This window comes from Amblyomma maculatum, chromosome 8, assembly GCF_055883805.1.
Source record: "Amblyomma maculatum isolate TAMU_Amacu chromosome 8, ASM5588380v1, whole genome shotgun sequence".
Lineage (NCBI taxonomy): Eukaryota > Metazoa > Arthropoda > Arachnida > Ixodida > Ixodidae > Amblyomma > Amblyomma maculatum.
In genome coordinates, this window is record NC_139351.1 from 111,681,918 (window position 1) to 111,700,672 (window position 18,755).

General features: G+C 45.3%; 1 protein-coding gene across 6 annotated transcripts in view; it reads left to right on the forward strand.

Annotated features, from left to right (window-relative positions):
* The first annotated feature begins 1,099 nt into the window (after positions 1-1,099).
* The window catches only part of GABA-B-R2 (gamma-aminobutyric acid type B receptor subunit 2), a 332,986-nt gene continuing 315,330 nt past the window's right edge, over positions 1,100-18,755 (forward strand). For all 6 annotated transcript variants that reach the window (XM_084577253.1, XM_084577256.1, XM_084577254.1 and 3 more), the window contains exon 1: positions 1,100-1,507. In XM_084577253.1, the coding sequence (XP_084433379.1) occupies positions 1,127-1,507 (381 nt within the window). In that variant the 5' untranslated portion in view covers positions 1,100-1,126. The remainder of the gene's footprint in view (positions 1,508-18,755) is intronic.

Sequence of the window (18,755 nt, forward strand, 5' to 3'; positions counted from 1 at the left end):
CAGCACACTTCTGGTGTTTGAAAATTTCTTGTGTGCCCCGTTGATAACATTTTTTTAGATTATTTGCATTGTGTGTGTGTGTGTGGGAGGGGGGGGGGGGGGGGTCATGGCACGTCATGGGGTATAGAACATTCACCAATACTCCTCTGAAGAAATTGTGGATGACGGCGCGCCTAATTTCAGAGCTCTATAGGTTTCGAGGTCCAAAGGATTACTATACAACGGATTGCAAAATAATGCTCAGCTTGTGCTTGCTTGCGTGGCTATCACCATACTTCATTATCTTTTTAATTTATCTCGCATGCAATTTGTTGCACCTCATAGGATGGTGCGAAAGTCGCACTGAATCAGGGCCAGAGTTCCGTGAAGTTGTCACTCCTCAAAAAAGCTTTAAAGTGGCTTGCGCATCGATCGCCATACTGTTACGCGCACAGCTACCACGATAGCTGACGTCACGTTCGACAATTCCAAAGGTCGCTACACCTGCGCTGAGTTTGTGTGCCCTTACAAGAGGCAGCAGGTGAAGCATCCCAACGCTACGAAGACTACGAATGTTGTTGCAGAGAGCTTTCCTTTTCACCTCGACACGCCTTTGACAAAGTGCCAGTTGTTCAAAACAAAATGCTTTTTTTTTTTTGTTTTTGTTTTTATGCAGCGTACTGCTTGTTACTATTTGTTGCGCTTCTCAGAAAAATGCCCTCAGCGCTAGACGATAACCAACCCAACTATCAACCCTGAATGCGCTGCTTCGCGACATTACTCAGCAGCGGGACGCAAGGTGTGCTTTAGGTAATCGGTACAGCCAATTTGGTAGCACCGAACTAAAGTACCCTGCAGTATCAGCAAGTAGCGAAATGGCCTGCAGACGTCTTTGCGGCCTGTCCTCCTGTGCGACCAGCGGGAAGGTGCACGCACGTCTAACGCTGATCACGAGAGGCCTCGTGAAAGCCAAGGAAAAGAAAGGGTTATTAAAGGGCGAGGAGGATGCGCGGGCCCGGGTCCTCTTGCCCTCCTCTACTCGGACCTCGGCAGCGTGGCGGCCCCTGGCGGCGCCGGGGTCCGAGCCCCGGCCGCCGGGGCGCCGCAGTGCGCGGCCAGGCAGTGCCGGTGCGCGCGCCGGACGGGAATGCGCGCCGCACTGGTGCCGCCGCTCCCGCTCCGGCCTCCTCGGGTTCCGGCGCAGCCGCCGCTGCTGGTGGTGGTTCTGGTGGCGGCGGCCACGCTTCTAGTGCTGGGCGGCCAGGGGGCAGCCGCGCTGGCCGCTCCGCACCGTAGCCGGCCTGCCCCCGCCGCCGAAGACGAGGAGGAACATGTGGTGGCCGGCTCCTCGAACCAGGAGCCCGAAGAGTTGCTCATCGCCGGCTTCTTCCCGACCACGGTGAACCTGAGCGAAGGCGCCATCGGCCGCGGTGTGGTGCCCGCCGTCAACCTGGCCCTGAGGCACATCAACAGTAGCCCCCACTTTCTTCCGGGCTACAAGCTGGACATCATCTGGAACGACACCCAGGTCTGGTCACACTTTCGCAAATGCTCCTCATCTGGGGATTTCTTTTTTCCCAGTACTTGATAGTTCCACTGGGTGCCCTGCAAGACATACCTGGACCGACGGCGTGCTTCGAAGATTACTCGCCAAATTCCGAGGCAATGTTATCAAGGGGGGAGGGGGGCGATTTTATACGTTACATCTGGTTAAGGTATCATATCGCTAACTAGGAACCAACAAAAACAGAAAACAAAAATGCCGAGACCTGCGTCTTTGTCCTACGGGATGGATTTCTTTGCATCATTATCCCTTTGCAAGAACGTTTAGTTTTTTTGTTTTTTTTTTTCCCGGCTGGGGCCACACAATGATTCTGCTCAATCGATTTGATTCCGTTTCGTACACTGTCCCCTGAGCGCCGCCGACTGGTCAATCCCGGCGATATATCGGCGCTGCGCGCGCTAATAATGACGAACGGTGCAGTGAATGGGATTGAAATAGCAACGCTTCTCCGTTAAAACAGGCCCGATTTTTGATGGTGACGGAGCCGTCATTTTTTGCTGGATACTTGTAGCACGAATCGAAGTGTAACGGCTTAGTCGTTCGATTGCTGTTAGTCTTTCTAGTTCCAACAGCTAAAATCTTGGAATGATGGAGAGGTCTTGGAAGAAAGATCTGGACTACATTTCGACGCATGAACTGTTGCATGGACACGCACTAGTTATTGCTTTGTGAAGAATTCTACTCCTGCAGTGGGAATTACAGAGTTGGATATGCAAATTTGGAGCCCCTATCTTTACTTTAGGCCCGAAACAGGTTTCCCGGCAGGAATTTGCCATGCTTAGATCACTCGGCACAGTTTTGAGTACGTGTCAATTTTTATCTCAATAGTTGGCGGCGATATCAGTCTTTTGCCTAAGCGTTATTAGCCAAGAGCCTTCCTTTGCAAGAGCACGCACATAAACCGGCGCTTTGATCTCAAGAGATTAGCGCCATGAAGCGCACCCCAGCGGTCGCTGTCGTCATTAATTATTAGCCCATGCTGCAAGGTGCTCTTCGATCTTCTTCGCTATGCCGATTTTACCTCGCAGATCTCTGCGCTGACAATTCTGACTTGCTGAAATCAGTGAGCGATGCGAAAGCGGCGGTACCATATTTGCTTCGCCAGGCTGAAGACGAGGAGTTCGTGACACCTGGCGGCACTTGGTCAAATATGACTTCTAGAGGGTTTAAAAGAAGTCTTGTACTAAATGAAGCCGTCACAGTCGGTATATGCCCTTTCTCAGCACTGACGGTTGGTCAGTGGTTCTAGGTTTTTGTTTCTTTCTTTCTTTCATTGGTTGGGAAATGCTGCGAAACACTTGGTGAAAGTGGAACACTACGATGTATTGAAAGCAATTGTTGATACGTGACTGTACGTCATCGGCTCAGCTCTGAAGGCGGCCATCACCAGAACCCGGTACATATAACTGCGTCATTTTTTTGAACGTGTAGTAGCCTCAACTTTAAGAGATATATTTATCGCCAAGAAATAGAAAGGTTCACTTTGTCAGTGCAGTTTTCTACTTCAAAACCGTCTTAGCAGTGGAACAAGGACTCGTAGAAGAAGGGGGGGGGGGGGGGCGAAACGTTAGGCGCACGTGTGCTGCGCGATGTCGGTGCACGTTAGACAACTCCAACAGGTCGAAATCTACGCAGTCCTCCGCTTTTGAACGTTAAACACCGTAAACAAAACCAAACCTCAGAAGGCGGAGAAGATTGTATATCAGTGAATACTACCGAATTTAGCAAGTGTATCAGGCTTAAATTGATCGAGGTGCGACATTAGCACAATGGGTACAGCAGACGTAGTATGTTACGCTGAAACTAATGCCATTAAATAGGATATTATTCACACTCGCATCAGGAACATGTAGTCACTCAATAGGCAGTACATAGCGCTCATTCCAGATAATGTATGTCTGAGGCAAGGCATGCAAAGATTTGCACCCCAACACGTACGTATCTTGTCCTAGCTAGGGCAAGTGTCTAATAGTGTGAGGTTTAATAATGGGAATTGAGCATCTGGGGCGTCTGTGTCCGCCAACAGAGAGGCTCATTCTCATAGTGGGAACAGTTTACGAAAGCATGGGTCAATTCTAACGTGCAATTGCACCGCAAAGAAGATTTGCAAATATATATATATATATATATATATATATATATATATATATATACAATGACGTATTAAAAAAACATTTACCTGCTAACAGTGCACATGGATTTAAATTTCGCAGGGATGTGCAATTTTAAAAAAGAAAAAGTAGGGATAACTTTTTTTTTTCCACGTAAAGTTTACATGCCAGTATCGATGTTGTGGATGGAGCGTTACCAAGCGTGCGATTTCTTTCGCGTAATCCTCAGCTTTAGCGCAATGCGTAATTGAACCAAAAGGCCCGCACGCTCTCAGCGTATTTAATGTGAAAAATATTTAACGATGCATCCTGAAAGTGTAATAGCATATCAGCTTGCACCTTCCCGTCATTTTAAAAAGCGCCCATTGTTCATTCAAGTACTATTAGAACGAAGACCGACTTACAGGAGGCCGAGAATGAACCCGTGTAACGTGGTGATGCTAACAATCCCGTCCTGTTTTCAAAGTACACAAAACTCGATCGTTATTTTCACTGAGGTTTCATTTTTGTCCCAATATTTTTATGCATCTTATTCTAAAAGACAAAAAAATGTACTGCCGAAAGTGGGGCGGGTTTGTGCGACTCTCGTACTGTAGGCGTTTGTCGTGTCGACTTGCTTTATATGGTCCAAACGACATTTTTCTCTGCTCACTGCAAACGTCAGTGGTCGCTCGCTAACGATAAAATAGTTGCTCGTCATATGCCGGACTTGCTTAGCAACGCGCAGTTTCAAAAAGAAGTGTTACCGAAATGCTGGCAACTTTCGGCCACTGTAGTGGCGGTCACCATGAAACATGCGCTGCGATGGACATGCACTCTTTCTGGAACAGTTCTCCAGAAAGTGGGCCAGTGTACCTTCGGAATAGTTCTCGTGGGTTCATAATTTTCGTTCCGGCTGAACCGACGGCATTGGATATTGGATTACCCCTTTGTGGGACTGCGTAAAGACATTTAGTAAGAACCAATGGGAATCTGTACATAGGAACATCACCTGCAGTTGAAGACCCCAACCCCTAAACTCTTTCTAATTTTGGTGAATAAAGTTTTGCACTATTGCTACTCTCGTTTTTATCATTCTACCATTTGCAAACTTTCTTTGGTAAAAACTTTGTTAACACAGCCACTAGTGCCAATTGCGAAAAATAGGGCGATAATCTTCTAACATTGTCTAAAAACTTGTAGCACGGATGCAAGAGGGAACTAATTCACTTCGCGTATCGATTGTGAGCAGTGCGCCTTGGCAAAGAAAACCATTTTTCTTGTCTGAAGCTGCACCGGAATGCAATTACACTGACATAAATACCGAGCAGAGCATTATCATATCTCAACCGTTTTTTCCTGCAAATCCTATGCTACCCGGACAGCGCATAGAGCAACTGGAAAGTGGTGGGCTTTAGAGCGTTCGTTGAGAGCATCGCTTGCTTCTTTCGAGATACATTTCCCTGCTGGAGTGGCTCAATGCTATAGATGAGGGGGGGGGGGGGGGGGGGGTCACAGCGCAGGCTTTCGTAAATTTCTAGTCCACTACCTGCTCTAACGTATGTACCGACAAAATCTCGTTTTGTTGCCGAGATGGATCGAGCTCATTGTTCATACGAGGGAGGTGGTTTTTTGTCTCATTAAAACCTTATACTTTCATCGGAATAAAATCATTGTTACAATAAAAAGTATGTTCCCGGTTCATCGGGCTTGTAATTCTGTATCCAGAGCGCGCATTGAACCGTGCTGGTGGTCTGTTAGGGATCGCTATGATCGTGAGGTCCCTAGGAGGCCGCCATTGCTTGCTATAATCTCGCCGAAGTTTCACTTAACGTGGCATTCGAACACGATGCGATGAAACTTTGCCCAAGTTTTACCATAATGGCGGCCAGACGCAGTCGCGTGCCAACGGGCGACGACATTCGGTGCTTCAAAAATTTTTTCGCCTATTCAGACGCGCCCGTTTTAATAATTCATTTCGGCTCATCTCGGATGAAAAGTGAAATGGCTGAAAACAGCGGTAGGTCAAGGATTGAGGGGCTGAACCGGTGCGATGGGCTTTGCACTTTCAAGGCCCTCTTTGGCTTCTAGTTTGAGCAAGTTTATTTGAAAATTTTCCATTCATAATGTACACGAGTGAAGCACCCTGAAGACACGAATGACTGCCCATACGCCAGACATCCTCGCTTCGCTCTCTATATCATCACTCGTGATTGTTACACTGAATGTGTTCAATTTCTGGTATGAGTTCCAGGCAAACCACCGCTTATATCAATATCGTATAGTTTTTTCCACCGCTTAGTGTGCCGTAAATAGCAAAGAAATGTGTGCTCTAAATGGAGACGAACGGCCACAGTGTTTTAGCATGGTAATGTTGTCATGGACTAAGTGTGCTGTGGCGCAGGATTGATCTAGTTTCTACTAAACCATTTCATCGTCATCTGTCATCTCATCCCTTTCTTCGGCTGGCTGCCTCCTAATAATATTCCAGGCAGAGTCTATAAACGAGCTGTTGTCATGTTTTTTATTACGACTTCCAGCCATAGAGATCGCTCTATTTCCTGCCTACGGTCTGATTTTCTCCTTGGATTTGACTCCATTTCAATTATACATGTATGCTTTTTATTACGATGGAGATAAAAACGTAATAACGGCCTTGAAGTTTTTCGATCTCAGTTCATTCAAAATTTATAAAATTTATTAATGGTGTAGCCGCTTATCAGTTGCACCAGTCTTACTCTTCATAATGATCTCCGAAAGCTTGTATGGCCTTGCGCTCCTGATAGGTCATGCGCTCCTACTCCGTACAGATTTCTTTCCTCCCCGGCGCCAGAACAGGCGGCAACGCATGTGCTCACACCTGGCTTTAAAAAATGGAGAAGCGATGGCCAAAGTTCTCTAGGCTGTACCCGCCTCTCCTTTTTACAGTGCTGGCCTACCATAATTTGACTGCCGTCTTTGAATTTCGTGGACCCAACACTGCAGCGGAGTACAATCGAAGAGGAAAAGAAAGAAGAGGCACTATCACGTTTCGCTGTTCACAAGAAGCTTAAGAGGCCTCGAAGTTTTTAGAAAAGGAAATGCGCAAGGTCGTGTCGAAGAATGAAATGCTAGAAAATTTAAGCAACTGCTTTCCATGGTTAATAAATTGCAAACATTATGCAGCGCTCATTACTCGTCTCCCGCCGATCTCTCTAGCTTCTTGACACGTCTCAAAAATATCTTTCTGTAGGTGGCACGATGTCGCTCAAATAACGACTACGACATAGAAATTAATTCGCTCTCTGGCAATAAGAAATGTTCAAACGATGCCTCTACGGGAAGCTGGGAGAGATTTAAATCCAGTCCTATTACAAAGCCCCTTGTAGTAGTTAGTCGCAGGCACCCGACGCCGCTCCGAGGCCTGCTTTTGAGCTCGGCTTCACTGCAGCGCATGCCAATTAGTCCGTATCACGGCCTTGTAGCAGCTTTGTTTCCAAGCCTTGATAAGAGCGAAAACAAAACAAAAAGCACGAAGAGAGGGGCAGGCTGTTCGGAAGCCTGTGCGATGGAAGCCAGAGCTCGTATTCGTTACTTTGATATTCCTCGTCTAATAAGACGCCTGGAAGCGATAGAGGGGGGGGGGGGGGGGGAATGTAAAATGCAGACGCTTATTGTGGAAATAGTGTGTCATTTCCGCTGCAACTAAGCGGGGGCTGCCATGCCATAATACTTGAGAATAAAAACAAAACAAAAAACGCACATAAAGAAGACAAAAACATCAAAGCAGAAACCAAAGAGCGCAATGAAATCAACAGAGATAGAAATGATTATCTGCATTTTAGCTTGGCCATCTTGTCTCGTAAAAATGCTATTGATTGGAGGTGTCAGTATGCATGAAATCTGGCATTTATTGGTGGGCCACTAAAGCAAAAAACGGATGCCTTAACACGCCATTGTTTATCCTCGTGTTTGTGAGTTTGCACTGATATGGTTATTTATTATATGTCTACATTCAGCGAATCGCAGTCAATATTAACATGTTCCTCTAAGTGGATATAAGGTTTTAGTTCTTTATATATATATATATATATATATATATATATATATATATATATATATATATATATATATATATATATATATATATATATATATATATATATATATATATATATATATATATGTGTGTGTGTGTGTGTGTGTGTGTGTGTGTGTGTGTGTGTGTGTGTGTGTTAGTGTGTGTGTTAGTGTGTAATTGATAACTTTGCCGTTCACAAAAGTTTGGCCGAAGGTTTTGCTTAGAAATTTTCACATAAAGCTTTCTGTGCATTGTCACATTGCATACCCATCTAACGGGAGCGCTTACCACCCTTCCCGCATTTAGCAAAGGGGGTGATGTTTGTCTAATATTTTCGGATATCCTTGAAATAGCCATTGCAACAACAATAAGAGTAGGTACACGGCCAAACGAGGGGTCTGTTTTGTTAGTTTACGTCTAATTGTTTTTGTTTGTTTTTTTAGCCGAGCGCCCGTTCAGCGATTGAGGCGCGTCGTCGTTGGTGGTACGGCCGGTTTAACCGAGCCTAATCAAGTGAAGGAGAGCCACGAGTCAAGGAGGATTTCTCAGAAGAAGAGAGAGAAGAACCACGAGCTCTGCGCCGCTTTTCCTTCTTCTTCCTTTAAGACATCGTGAGAAGCATAAAGAGTGCCCTGTAACTGACCATACAGCCGCCCATAGTCTTAACACAAACGAGGGTAAGCGTGGCTAGGACTGGCGCCAGCGCCGCGAAGCGATAGCCAAACGATTCGAAATGATGCTCCCGGTACACGTTCACTGCGGCTGACGATAGCTGGTGCGCAGTTCGCTTTAACTGCTTTTAAGACTGTGCGCGATCGTCGTTGCGTAGACAGCGCACTCTTTATGCATAGGCCTTGCTCTCCCTGGCAACGCGTTGCAGTTTCCTTGTTGCTGGAATTCGCAATTGAGCGCTAAGCCACCGCACTTGGCGCGCTTCGAGGTCGTGGGAAGTATGTATGGGTCATACATGGCAAAATTACTTTGGAAAAGAAATTAATTTACACTACTAATTACTTTGCTGAAAATCGCAGAAAAGTAATTACATTACTCATTACTGCTCCCCAAAAGTAATGAAATTACATTACAATTACTTCTACTGAGTAATTTAGTTACTTTGAAATTACTTTCTATTTTCGATAAGTGCAAAAACTAAGTAAGGCTATTAAAAAAAAACTTGTTCTCCATAGTATTCTAGTTGACTATAGTTCTGCTCAATTCTGTCTCCTTTTGCCAATCCGTTACGCTGGCTTCGGATTGCAGCACGCCGTTCCTGCTTTCGCGCACTCTACTTTGTTGTCTACTAGTAATGGCGCACTTTAGTAAAAGTAATTTCGAGAGGAATTAATTACTTTGCTGCGAAATTGCTACCAAAACGTAATTCACTACATTACTAAATTACCAAACGCAAAAAGTAATTCATTACATTACAAATTACCGAAAAAAGTAATTACATTACGGTAATTTCATTACTGTAATTCAATTACTGCCATGTCTGGTATGGGTGACGATGGGTCGATGAAGTATGTGCGACTCCGGGGCAAGGCCCTTTCTGGTGTCAAGTCCCCCTCCCAACGCTAGTAAGGGAGTTAATTTTATGCGACAACGTTTTTAGTTATCAAACCTTACTGTTTGCTCTAGCTCGCTTTTGTCTTGCTGTTTGTTTGTTTTTCATCCTTGATTACGACTCAGTAATGCGTATGACTTTCTGTGAAATTCGCTTGGAAGCGCGCGATACTGGCCGGAACATTTTTGTTAGAACTGCAGCATTCGTACGAAATTCCTCTGCAGCCACTGGATGAAAAGGGTCTACTTAGGCCTGGTAATGTATGGCTTGGAAGGCGAAAGCAGATTCAGAACTGCTGAATCCGATTAACCGCGGGGCTGTAAAAGTCGGTCGACATCATTGGTCGATGGGCTTCCTTTGAGGGGCAAAAGCCGTTCTGTTCTCGACTTTTATCATTGGGCCATGTCCGTAGTCGTCGGTGGCACAGGCGCGCATCTGCTCGCACAGTATCAGCTTCGCTATCAGGCACTCGCCCTAATTTGGATGTGATTCGTGTGGTGTTTCCATGTTGTTAAATACTTTCGCTTCTACATTTGTTTGCGTAACTTTCTGTGTGCTTGCAGTGTGCCGTCGCCGCGACAAACTACGCTGCCAGTTCAGTGTCGCAGTTTTACGACGACCCGTGCCGCAGCCCGACAGCAAAACCGGCCTTCTGTGTCTTGGACGCGACATACTTTCAGCTTTTCAAATCTGTTGACCGTCTGCTGCTAACACAGAACACGTCGTGGAGGAACGGTGCAGGGTCCGAAACTGGCATCGCCGAAACCTTAAGTTCCAGGGGCTGTAGTTGACAAACTACCGAAGTTTCCACATCGATGTTCCAGCATAAAAGCGCAACAACTTATTTGTCGGGCTAATCTGTCATTCGTTCGCGGTATAGACGGTGGACCCAGTGAGAAATGTTTTGCAAATTTTGTTTCGTCAACGTAGCACTCCTTGGAATGCACACAATACGGAATGTAGGTTCGCAGCAAAGCTATGTGCAGCAGTTACGCTACGTTCAGCCTCTAATTTTGTGCACGTTTGCTTCCTAAAAAGTCGGCAGAGGTAACGACTTCAGCTAGTTCAGCTAATAGACACATCACAATTTATTCATCTCTAAATACCGCACGCTGGTCGTCGGCATCCTCACTCAAGAGTCCTGGGCTTGACCGTTCATTCGCCCTCATTTACAGGTCGTCCGGAAATGATAAACGACGAGAGGCGAGTGCTAGTTGAGTGCTGCGGCAGGTTTCGGCGCCTGCGCGCGCGACCACAGATGTAGCGAATGCTGCGCCAGCCGCTAACGTAACGTTGCGGGTGATGTCAAGTGAATAACTCCTATAAATGATGCGGTGCAGTGTAGGCTCGGCAAATATTTATGATGGAGGATTTTGTCAAAAACCTAATTTTATTCTTCGCATAAGAGCGACATTCTACAATGCGCATAGTCACATTTAGGTTCGGTCTCTGTTCCAGAATGCATGAAACGATGACAAAAATAAAGTTAGCTTTTTTGTTCAGTTTTGCTTCTCTTGTATTGCCATTGCGGGTGTACTTACCGATGGCGACAAGTATTCGATGACGGAGTGAGGCTCACAGGCAACAAGGAATTATCCACAGAGAAGAAGAACCAATTGCTTTTGGACGTTTTCAAGTGAGCGCGTAACCACCGTCCAATAAAGCAGCTGTCAACCGCATAAAAGCCTCTGCGCAGTGTCAAACCGACTGCAGGCAGTAATGAAATGGACCTTAGGAATGTTTGTCATTGCATCCAGAAACTCTATGCATTGAGAGCCGCAATTGTGTTGTGAGTTTTGCTACTCCAATTCCTTTCAACCACGATCATACCGGGACATACCACGGTCATATAGCTGGGTAAGAAGGCCGAAAAGCTTCGTTAGCCATTAGCCGGATGATGGCTCCAGCATCCGGCAGCTGCCTAGAGAAAAGCTGTCATGTATTTCTCAGTGTGCTTGTGGGTGACATTTTGAACCAGGCGTGCTAATTCCGGCGTCATAACAATGTCATTTAGGGATAAGGGACAAGGAAGCAGTTAGGGATAAGGGTAGATGGAGAATACCTTAGTAATCTGCGATTTGCTGATGACATTGCCTTACTAAGTAACTTGGGGAACGAACTGCAAATAATGATTGATGACCTAGACAGGAAAAGTATAAAGGTAGGCTTGAAAATCAATATGCAGAAGACTAAGGTAATGTTCAACAACCTCGGGAAGGAATAGCAGTTTAAGTTAGGTAGCGAAGCACTGGAAGTAGTAGGCGAATATGTCTACTTAGGACAGGTAGTTACCGCGATCCGGACCATGAAAAGGAAATAACAAGAAGAATAAGATTGGTATTGAGCGCATTTGGCAAGCACTCGCAGGTTATGACTAGCAGCTTACCGGTATCGCTCAAGAGGAAAGTATACAACAGTTGCATCTTACCTGTACTCACCTATGGGGCTGAAACGTGGAGGCTAGCCAAGAGGGTTCTACTTAAGTTGAGGACAACCCAGAGGGCTATGGAACGAAAAATGGCAGGGGTAACATTAATAGATAGGAAGCGTGCAGAGTGGGTAAGAGAAATAACTCAAGTTACTGACATTCTAGTGGAAATCAAGAAGAAATGGGCACGGGCAGGACATAACCGATGGTCGCTTAGGGTAACAAACTGGATTCCAAGGGAAGAAAAACGTTGCAGGGGGCGGCAGAAAGTTAGGTGGGCGGATGAGGTTAAGAAGTTCGCAGGAGTCTAATATGGGTGCAGCTAGCACAGAACCAGGTTAATTGGAGAAATATGAGAGACCTTCGCCCTGCAGTGGGTATAGGCAGGATCATGATGATGATGATGAACAATGTCAGAGTGCCGACAACGTGATTTTCTGTGCGAAATGGTGCAGCCACATAAGCTCTGAGGGCCCCAGGTCTTTCCGTATCTTCAAGATCTATGACCGGGCAACTTTCACGAATGCAGCAATACTGAATCCGAGTAGTCTGCAGCCATGGAGACGAGATCATCGTGCCTCTTCCAACCTAGTTATATCACAGGGGTCTGCGATATGTAATAATTACAGAGAAGGAATTGTAACTGCGATGAATATGCTAGTGTGTAACCTGTAAAGTGTGTTTTCAGATAACGGTCCCACCCATCGCGTTGCCTCATCTTCACAAGTTAGTGCCACAAATAGCAAAGAAGACGGACTCAACAAAAAAATTTGGTATGTGACGTACTTCGGCTAGGGCGGCCTATTTAATTACAATGCGCTTTTGTAATTATAAGCCGCACATGCGACACCTCTCTTGGTCACCTTCGATAACCAATAAACTAATAAATTAAACAAATAATAGAGTAGAAACCAGGAAGAAAGCTGCAGTCATCTTGCAATTGAGGTCATCCGCAATAAATAATTGCAAAAGACTTCTGCAGTAGGGCATTAAAGCAATAATAATAATAATAATAATAATAATAATAATAATAATAATAATAATAATAATAATAATAATAATAATAATAATAATAATAATAATAATAATAATAATAATAATAATAATAATAATAATAGTGATGATGATGATGATGTCTGGGGCTTCCAATAAGACTCATCATCAAAAGGTGTCCCCTAATCAAACTGAGTTCGAGTAAGCACTTGCGTTGTCCATGTTGTCGGATCGTTTACTTACTCAAGCGCGCCTTTCCAGTGTCACGCCATGCCACCCCCTCTCCCCTTTTTTCCTACCTCATTTGTTTCATCAATGCTTCGCGCTTAGTAACGGCTAGCGACTCCTGTCTCCCTTGGCCCCGTCTTTACGGTACATCAGCCGGCGCCAGACCTCAGCCTATTGAAGTAACTGCCAAATGATTCGTTAATGCGCCAAGTGCTTCCTCTTTACGACCGCCTTTAGCGAGCTGCGCGTATCACAACGGCGTGTATACATACGTGTCACAGCTCCAGGAAGAAGCAACAGCACGCTGTTTATAGCCCTGCGCTCACAGCCAGGTATACAGGTGCCGAAAAAAAAAAATAAAACAGCTACAAAACGCCAGTGATGCAAAGAAGACATAAGTGTCTCACTCTTCACCCTGGCTTCGTAGGTGGCTCGTAAAAGAGGCAACGCCAAGACGCAACATGTCGGACCGTAAAGCCCCCCTGCCCTGCAATTCCATGGAACCCGTGAAAGGCGAAACAATAACAAAGAAAGTAAAAGCAACAACCATTTTATGGCAAGGCATTTTTTCTTCTGCGGCAACCTGTGCTGTTTGTTACATTTTTTTTTTCGCCGTCTCATCAGCAGTCTAGCATTTTTGTTGTAATCTCTACAGAAGAAAAAATTGTAGTGTCGGAGAGGCATGACCGATGCAGTGGGAAGGCAGGTTCAAGAAACTCTATAAACACCCCTTCCCCCCTCTCCCCTTGTTTTTCTATTTGATGATCTCTGTGCCTTTTTGCCTGTTGTCTTGCCTGTTTTCCTTAATCTACAGAATGTGTGGCGATATGTCCGGGTAAAGGAGAGTGACTGAGGTGCTTACACGGGTTAAGTTCAGTTGAATACCGTTTTGCGTCGTGATTTATCGCGGCTATATTAGCGATAAGAAGGGGCAAGTTTAAGGCGTGAAGCGAGTAGGACAAATTGTATCAGACGAATCGTAAAAAGACGCAACTGCAGAACCTGCTTCTGCTTCTCTCAGTTCTGTGTAATTGATTTTTACGGGAGTAAAAAAAAAAAATCAAATTTACAACACCGTGGCGATGAGAGTAATGTCAAACTGCTATAGTCGCAGTTGTACGAGAAAAGAAATAGAGGTCGGCTTTACAAAGAGATGCTGCCAATTCCATGTTTATATTTGATACTCTCTGACAACCCGCGTTTTTCACAAAAACCTTTGGGAGTGGTTGAAAATTCGTCTTCTACTGGTTGAAAACGCCCTTGTGGGACGCAGCCACCCGCGAAATGGTGATGTGTGTTCTTGACAGCTACCGCCATCTGTCGCCTACGCCAGTCACGAATATGAACTGCGCATGCGTACAGGGGGCTGGTGTTTTGTTTTCAACCAGGGAGGAGGCGCGCATGTGCATAGCGGCCTTGTGGGAAAGGCGGATTCATGGCGCTGCAGAGTTTCACTGGGAAACGACGTTAGGGCTTGAAACTACTCACAATGAGGGCGTTAATAAGTACTCTAAGCACTACAGCATTTGAGTGTATTTAAGCATATGAGTATTATAAAGTGCTGGCAGATGGTTCGAACTGGGCGGCAGAGATTTATAAAAGAGAATGTAGTGTCAGGGATTGCAATGCAAAGGAAATTAACTCGAAGATAATTTCGTTTGGCTACCCTGCACTAGGTCAAGAGTACAAGGAATGCAAGCTGCAAGGAAAATGTGCGCGTTAACGATTATGCTTTCACACTAATGCGATTGAGATTTGTCATAACCCTCATTTATTTACGGCGCTAATTTTGCCACGCGGCATAAAAGGTGGTACTAAGGGGTGGCTTTAAAAAAAAATGTGTGCAGACCAGTCATATGTAAGACCACATAAACTGCGAGCATAAATGTTTTTCGTTATCCATAACTGCAAATGCAAGCCATTACTTGGTGAAAGTCTTGCTTTTTGGAGAACAGCATTACGCACAACCGAAGTTTGTGGGCATGTCTATAATAGATGCTGTACAATGGTGGCGCAAGCGGGTGCTTCGCAGTGCGGGCATCTGTCCGGAACTAGTATCATCTAACTTTGCCATTAGTGTCGAGCTGTGGGTGCAAAGGCCACCCAAATTCTCAGCCTTCTCAGAAAGACCTCCTCCACCTTTGATGGATTAGGGGGAAGGGATACGTACACCCGGCAATGAAAGCGCGTGTACGCTGCCTGGGGGATGTTGAAGGTGTCAAATGCGTCAGAAGCTGATCTGGTGGCAAAAACTCAGGGAGAGGTTGTGGCACATCTGTTGCATGAGGAAGCACATCTGCTGCGATGTTAATCAGATCTTGTGTTGTCTTGGACCCATTGAATGATCATAGACACTCGGTAAGGGTGACAAGCAGCCTGTGCGACCCTAAGGGTACCGCGGACTTTCTCAAATGCTCCAGAGCTTCTTTAGAGTAAGTCATTATGTGAACCTGTTTATACGTGTGGTCGGCAGGTAACGCTTCTATGTCGTTTAAGATTGTTTGCCGTTCAAAGGTAAGATGAGATTTGTTATCGGTAATGTAAGTTCGACGGCTATTCAGGTGAGGGTGTGTTGAGATTACGAAAGCAGTTGAACCACCTATTGGGGTTACGGCTGCATCTGTGTAAAGAATGCAGTCATCAGGTGTCATGCAAGAAGCGGGTGGGAATGGGGATGAGGAGAGCTGTGATTTATTGTTTAAAATAGGCTTGTTAGAAGTAAGGTGGCAGTAGACCTACGGAGGCGTCTGATTCTCGAATTCAGGATGAAGGGAATCTTTTCTTGCTCTTTGTCTTTCGTTGGGCAAGTGACTCTGCCAACATGTTGAGGTGGGCGTACTCCTGGAGCAGACGGATAAGAGCTGCTCGAGGCAGTCCAGTAACGTCTCTCATGGCTTCGTGATTGAGGGCCTTATGTGGGGGCAATTGTGGTTTCGTCAGTTTATGACAAAGTGCCTGGTGTAGGAGCCGAGCTTGAAAGCACGAACAAGTCGGCAAGCGGTATCTGAACGGGCACCACCAGAACAATTTGCTATTCTTCTTATGAGTCCAAGTGTGTTTATAGCACTCTTAATTATGCACATCTGATAACCAAACTGTGCCTTTTCCTGAAGAATGAACGTGCAGGCCCAAAGTCTTGGTATGTTCCACCTCAGGGAGTGATGCATAGGCAATAATGAGTGCGAAAGGAGTGGCTTTGAGAGTTCGGCGGCCGGATTTATTGGTCACATGGGCATAGCATATTTTGGAGAAATTGGGGGATAGGCCATTGTTGTTGAGGAATTTTTGAAGGAGACTGATGGCATTTTGCAGGGAGTCTTGCTGCACCTTGACTGAGTGGTTTGTAGACCCTATAGTAATATCTGCATATGCTAACACTTTAGCATTAGGAAGTGAGGAAAGGGCATGCATGAATGAGTGCAATAATAAACAAAGTTGGGGCTAAAACTGATCCCTGCGGTAATCCGCAATTAGAACTAAAATGTCCTGTTGGTTTGTCATTAACGCAGATGACAAACGTTCGGTGGGAGAAGAAAGCGTAAATGGTTTGACAAAGGTGCAAGGAAATTCCAAGTGATGACATAGTGTTCAGGATCGCTGTGGGGGAAAATATTGTCGTAGGCCTTCGTGATATCTGACTGTGCCAACGAGACGGCTGTGAGGTGAACAGTGTATTACACCATTGGCGAAAAGGTGAAGACCATCTTCATAACCGTACGCAGGTCGGAAGCCAGTTTGTGAAGACGAATATTTCTGATGATGGTCAGGCCACCAGGAGAGCCGAGTGGCAAGTAGCTTTTAGCACAGCTAACAGGAAATCGCGCGTAGAGCACCAAGAGTTGTGGGTGATTTTCCGGGGACTTGTTCAAAGGACAACCACAGGATGTTTCCAATCTGGTGGCATTTAGCTGGACATCCAGATTTCGTTGAAAATTATGAGAAGTGAGGCCAAATATTCACCTGCCAGATTGCGGAATAGGGCATAAGGCATACTATCATTGCCGGGTGCAAAATTAGGGCGGATGTCTTCAATGGTAGCTATAAGCTCAGCCATGGCGAAAGAACAAGTGATCTTATCTTCTGTCTCATGGTTGGCGGGACTGAGTGGAACCGGTGCAGGTTGGCAGTCAATTGGGGAAGAACTGAAGGGCTGCTTGCTTAGCAAATTCATCTGGTGAAAGACGCGGGTTGTCATTTCTCTATCCGCGATGAAATGAAGAACTTAATTTTATTGTGGACAGAGAGAGCGCGAATTGAAGTACCGATACTTCCAACAACAAGTTTTACGAAAGTGTTCCTGCGGCTGCTCGCGACCGACGACTTCGCGTGTCAGATAGCGGTTTCACGAAGTAAGTTATTAATAGCTTCGGGTTGTCTTCTTTAACATTTTTCACATATATGTCCTAGCTTTGTCAGCATGACGAGGCCGTATTTGGTATCTTGCACAAACCTGTACAAATTCTTCCCGCTGTAGCGTATAGCGGAACACAATTCAGAAGCTTTATTGTCTATGGGTTTGTGAAACAAAGCTCGGTGTAATTTTCTGGGGTGGGTAATGGTTTACAAGAAAAAAGTGCAAAAGGACGGCTTGGTTTCTGGCGCAAAAATCATTGCGAAGGTTTTAATCATATGCAGTGCGGAAACTTCTTCCCCTTATCCTTCCATCGTACTTCCCCGTCTTACTCAGACGAAAAAAACAACAACAAAAGCGCTGACAGCAAAGCCAGAAAGGAGGAAGGCAAAAAATCTTTGTATCGGTGCTTCCGCACAAAGGACTAGACACGGCTAGTAGCTGCATCAAGGGACCCTTTGTCGAGGTCTTGCAGGCGACGAGGTCATTTGCATGTCTACTCCACAGTTGCCGCTGCCGCCAACGGCTTCTTCGCCTCCTTTTTGCCCTCCCTCGGAAAGCACGATGTCGTAAAATGAGCCAATCAGTGCCGTGTCCACGTAGGAACCTTTTTTTTTTTTGTTCTTCTGCCTGTGGCGCCACCTTCGCCCTAGTAATCGCTCTCGTCGCCGCTCTAGTTAGATGGTTAAATCGTCGTCGACGCGGTTACCTCTGTAGTGCTCTATTTTTGTCGTATAAGCCGAACGGGGGTATAAGCCCGGGGAATGTGAAGAGACCACTAAATTCAGGCACAGAGGAGTTCACCAGAACGTTACGGCCTCAGAGTTCTGTGCGCTTACCGTTCGTTCACGAGGCTGTAGGATACCCTAAATGTTGTCAGTAACGGAACAGTCGATGACGTAAAAGCATTTCCCAAGGATTTGCTCAACTACAATAAGTTTCTGTAATTAAATAATTTATTTCTGCAGTCTTTTTTTCTAGTTTTTGTTCATTACGCAAAAATGAGTATACAAAAGTATACTCAGGGACCTAACAAAAATTTGTTGAAGAGTCCCTACAAACAAATATATCATTTCTTCTTTGACATCATAACATAATTAATTAACAAATTACATGAAAGCAGTTGGAATTAAGGAGAATGGTGACATCAAATAAACCTAACTGTTCAAACACTACAAACAATATTCGTGACCATAACAAAATACAAACTACGTTGAGTTAGAAAAAGTGTTTTTTTTTTTTTTTTTTTTTCTGAAAGGCACGAAGCGTTGTTTTGTGCCTTGGTTTACGACGTGATACTTTGTGATACTCAATCATGCTTAAAGGCGTCGCCACTATACGACGCTAGTGTCATGCTTTCTGTTGTCAAAGATGTGCTCTATGCTACTGTTATGGTCAGTTCTTTCATTTCGACCATGGTTGCTCATCCATCATTATCGAATGCTTTCGCACAGCTCGGAATTTCACACAGGTGCGCCATTGCTTGCAGGCGAATACC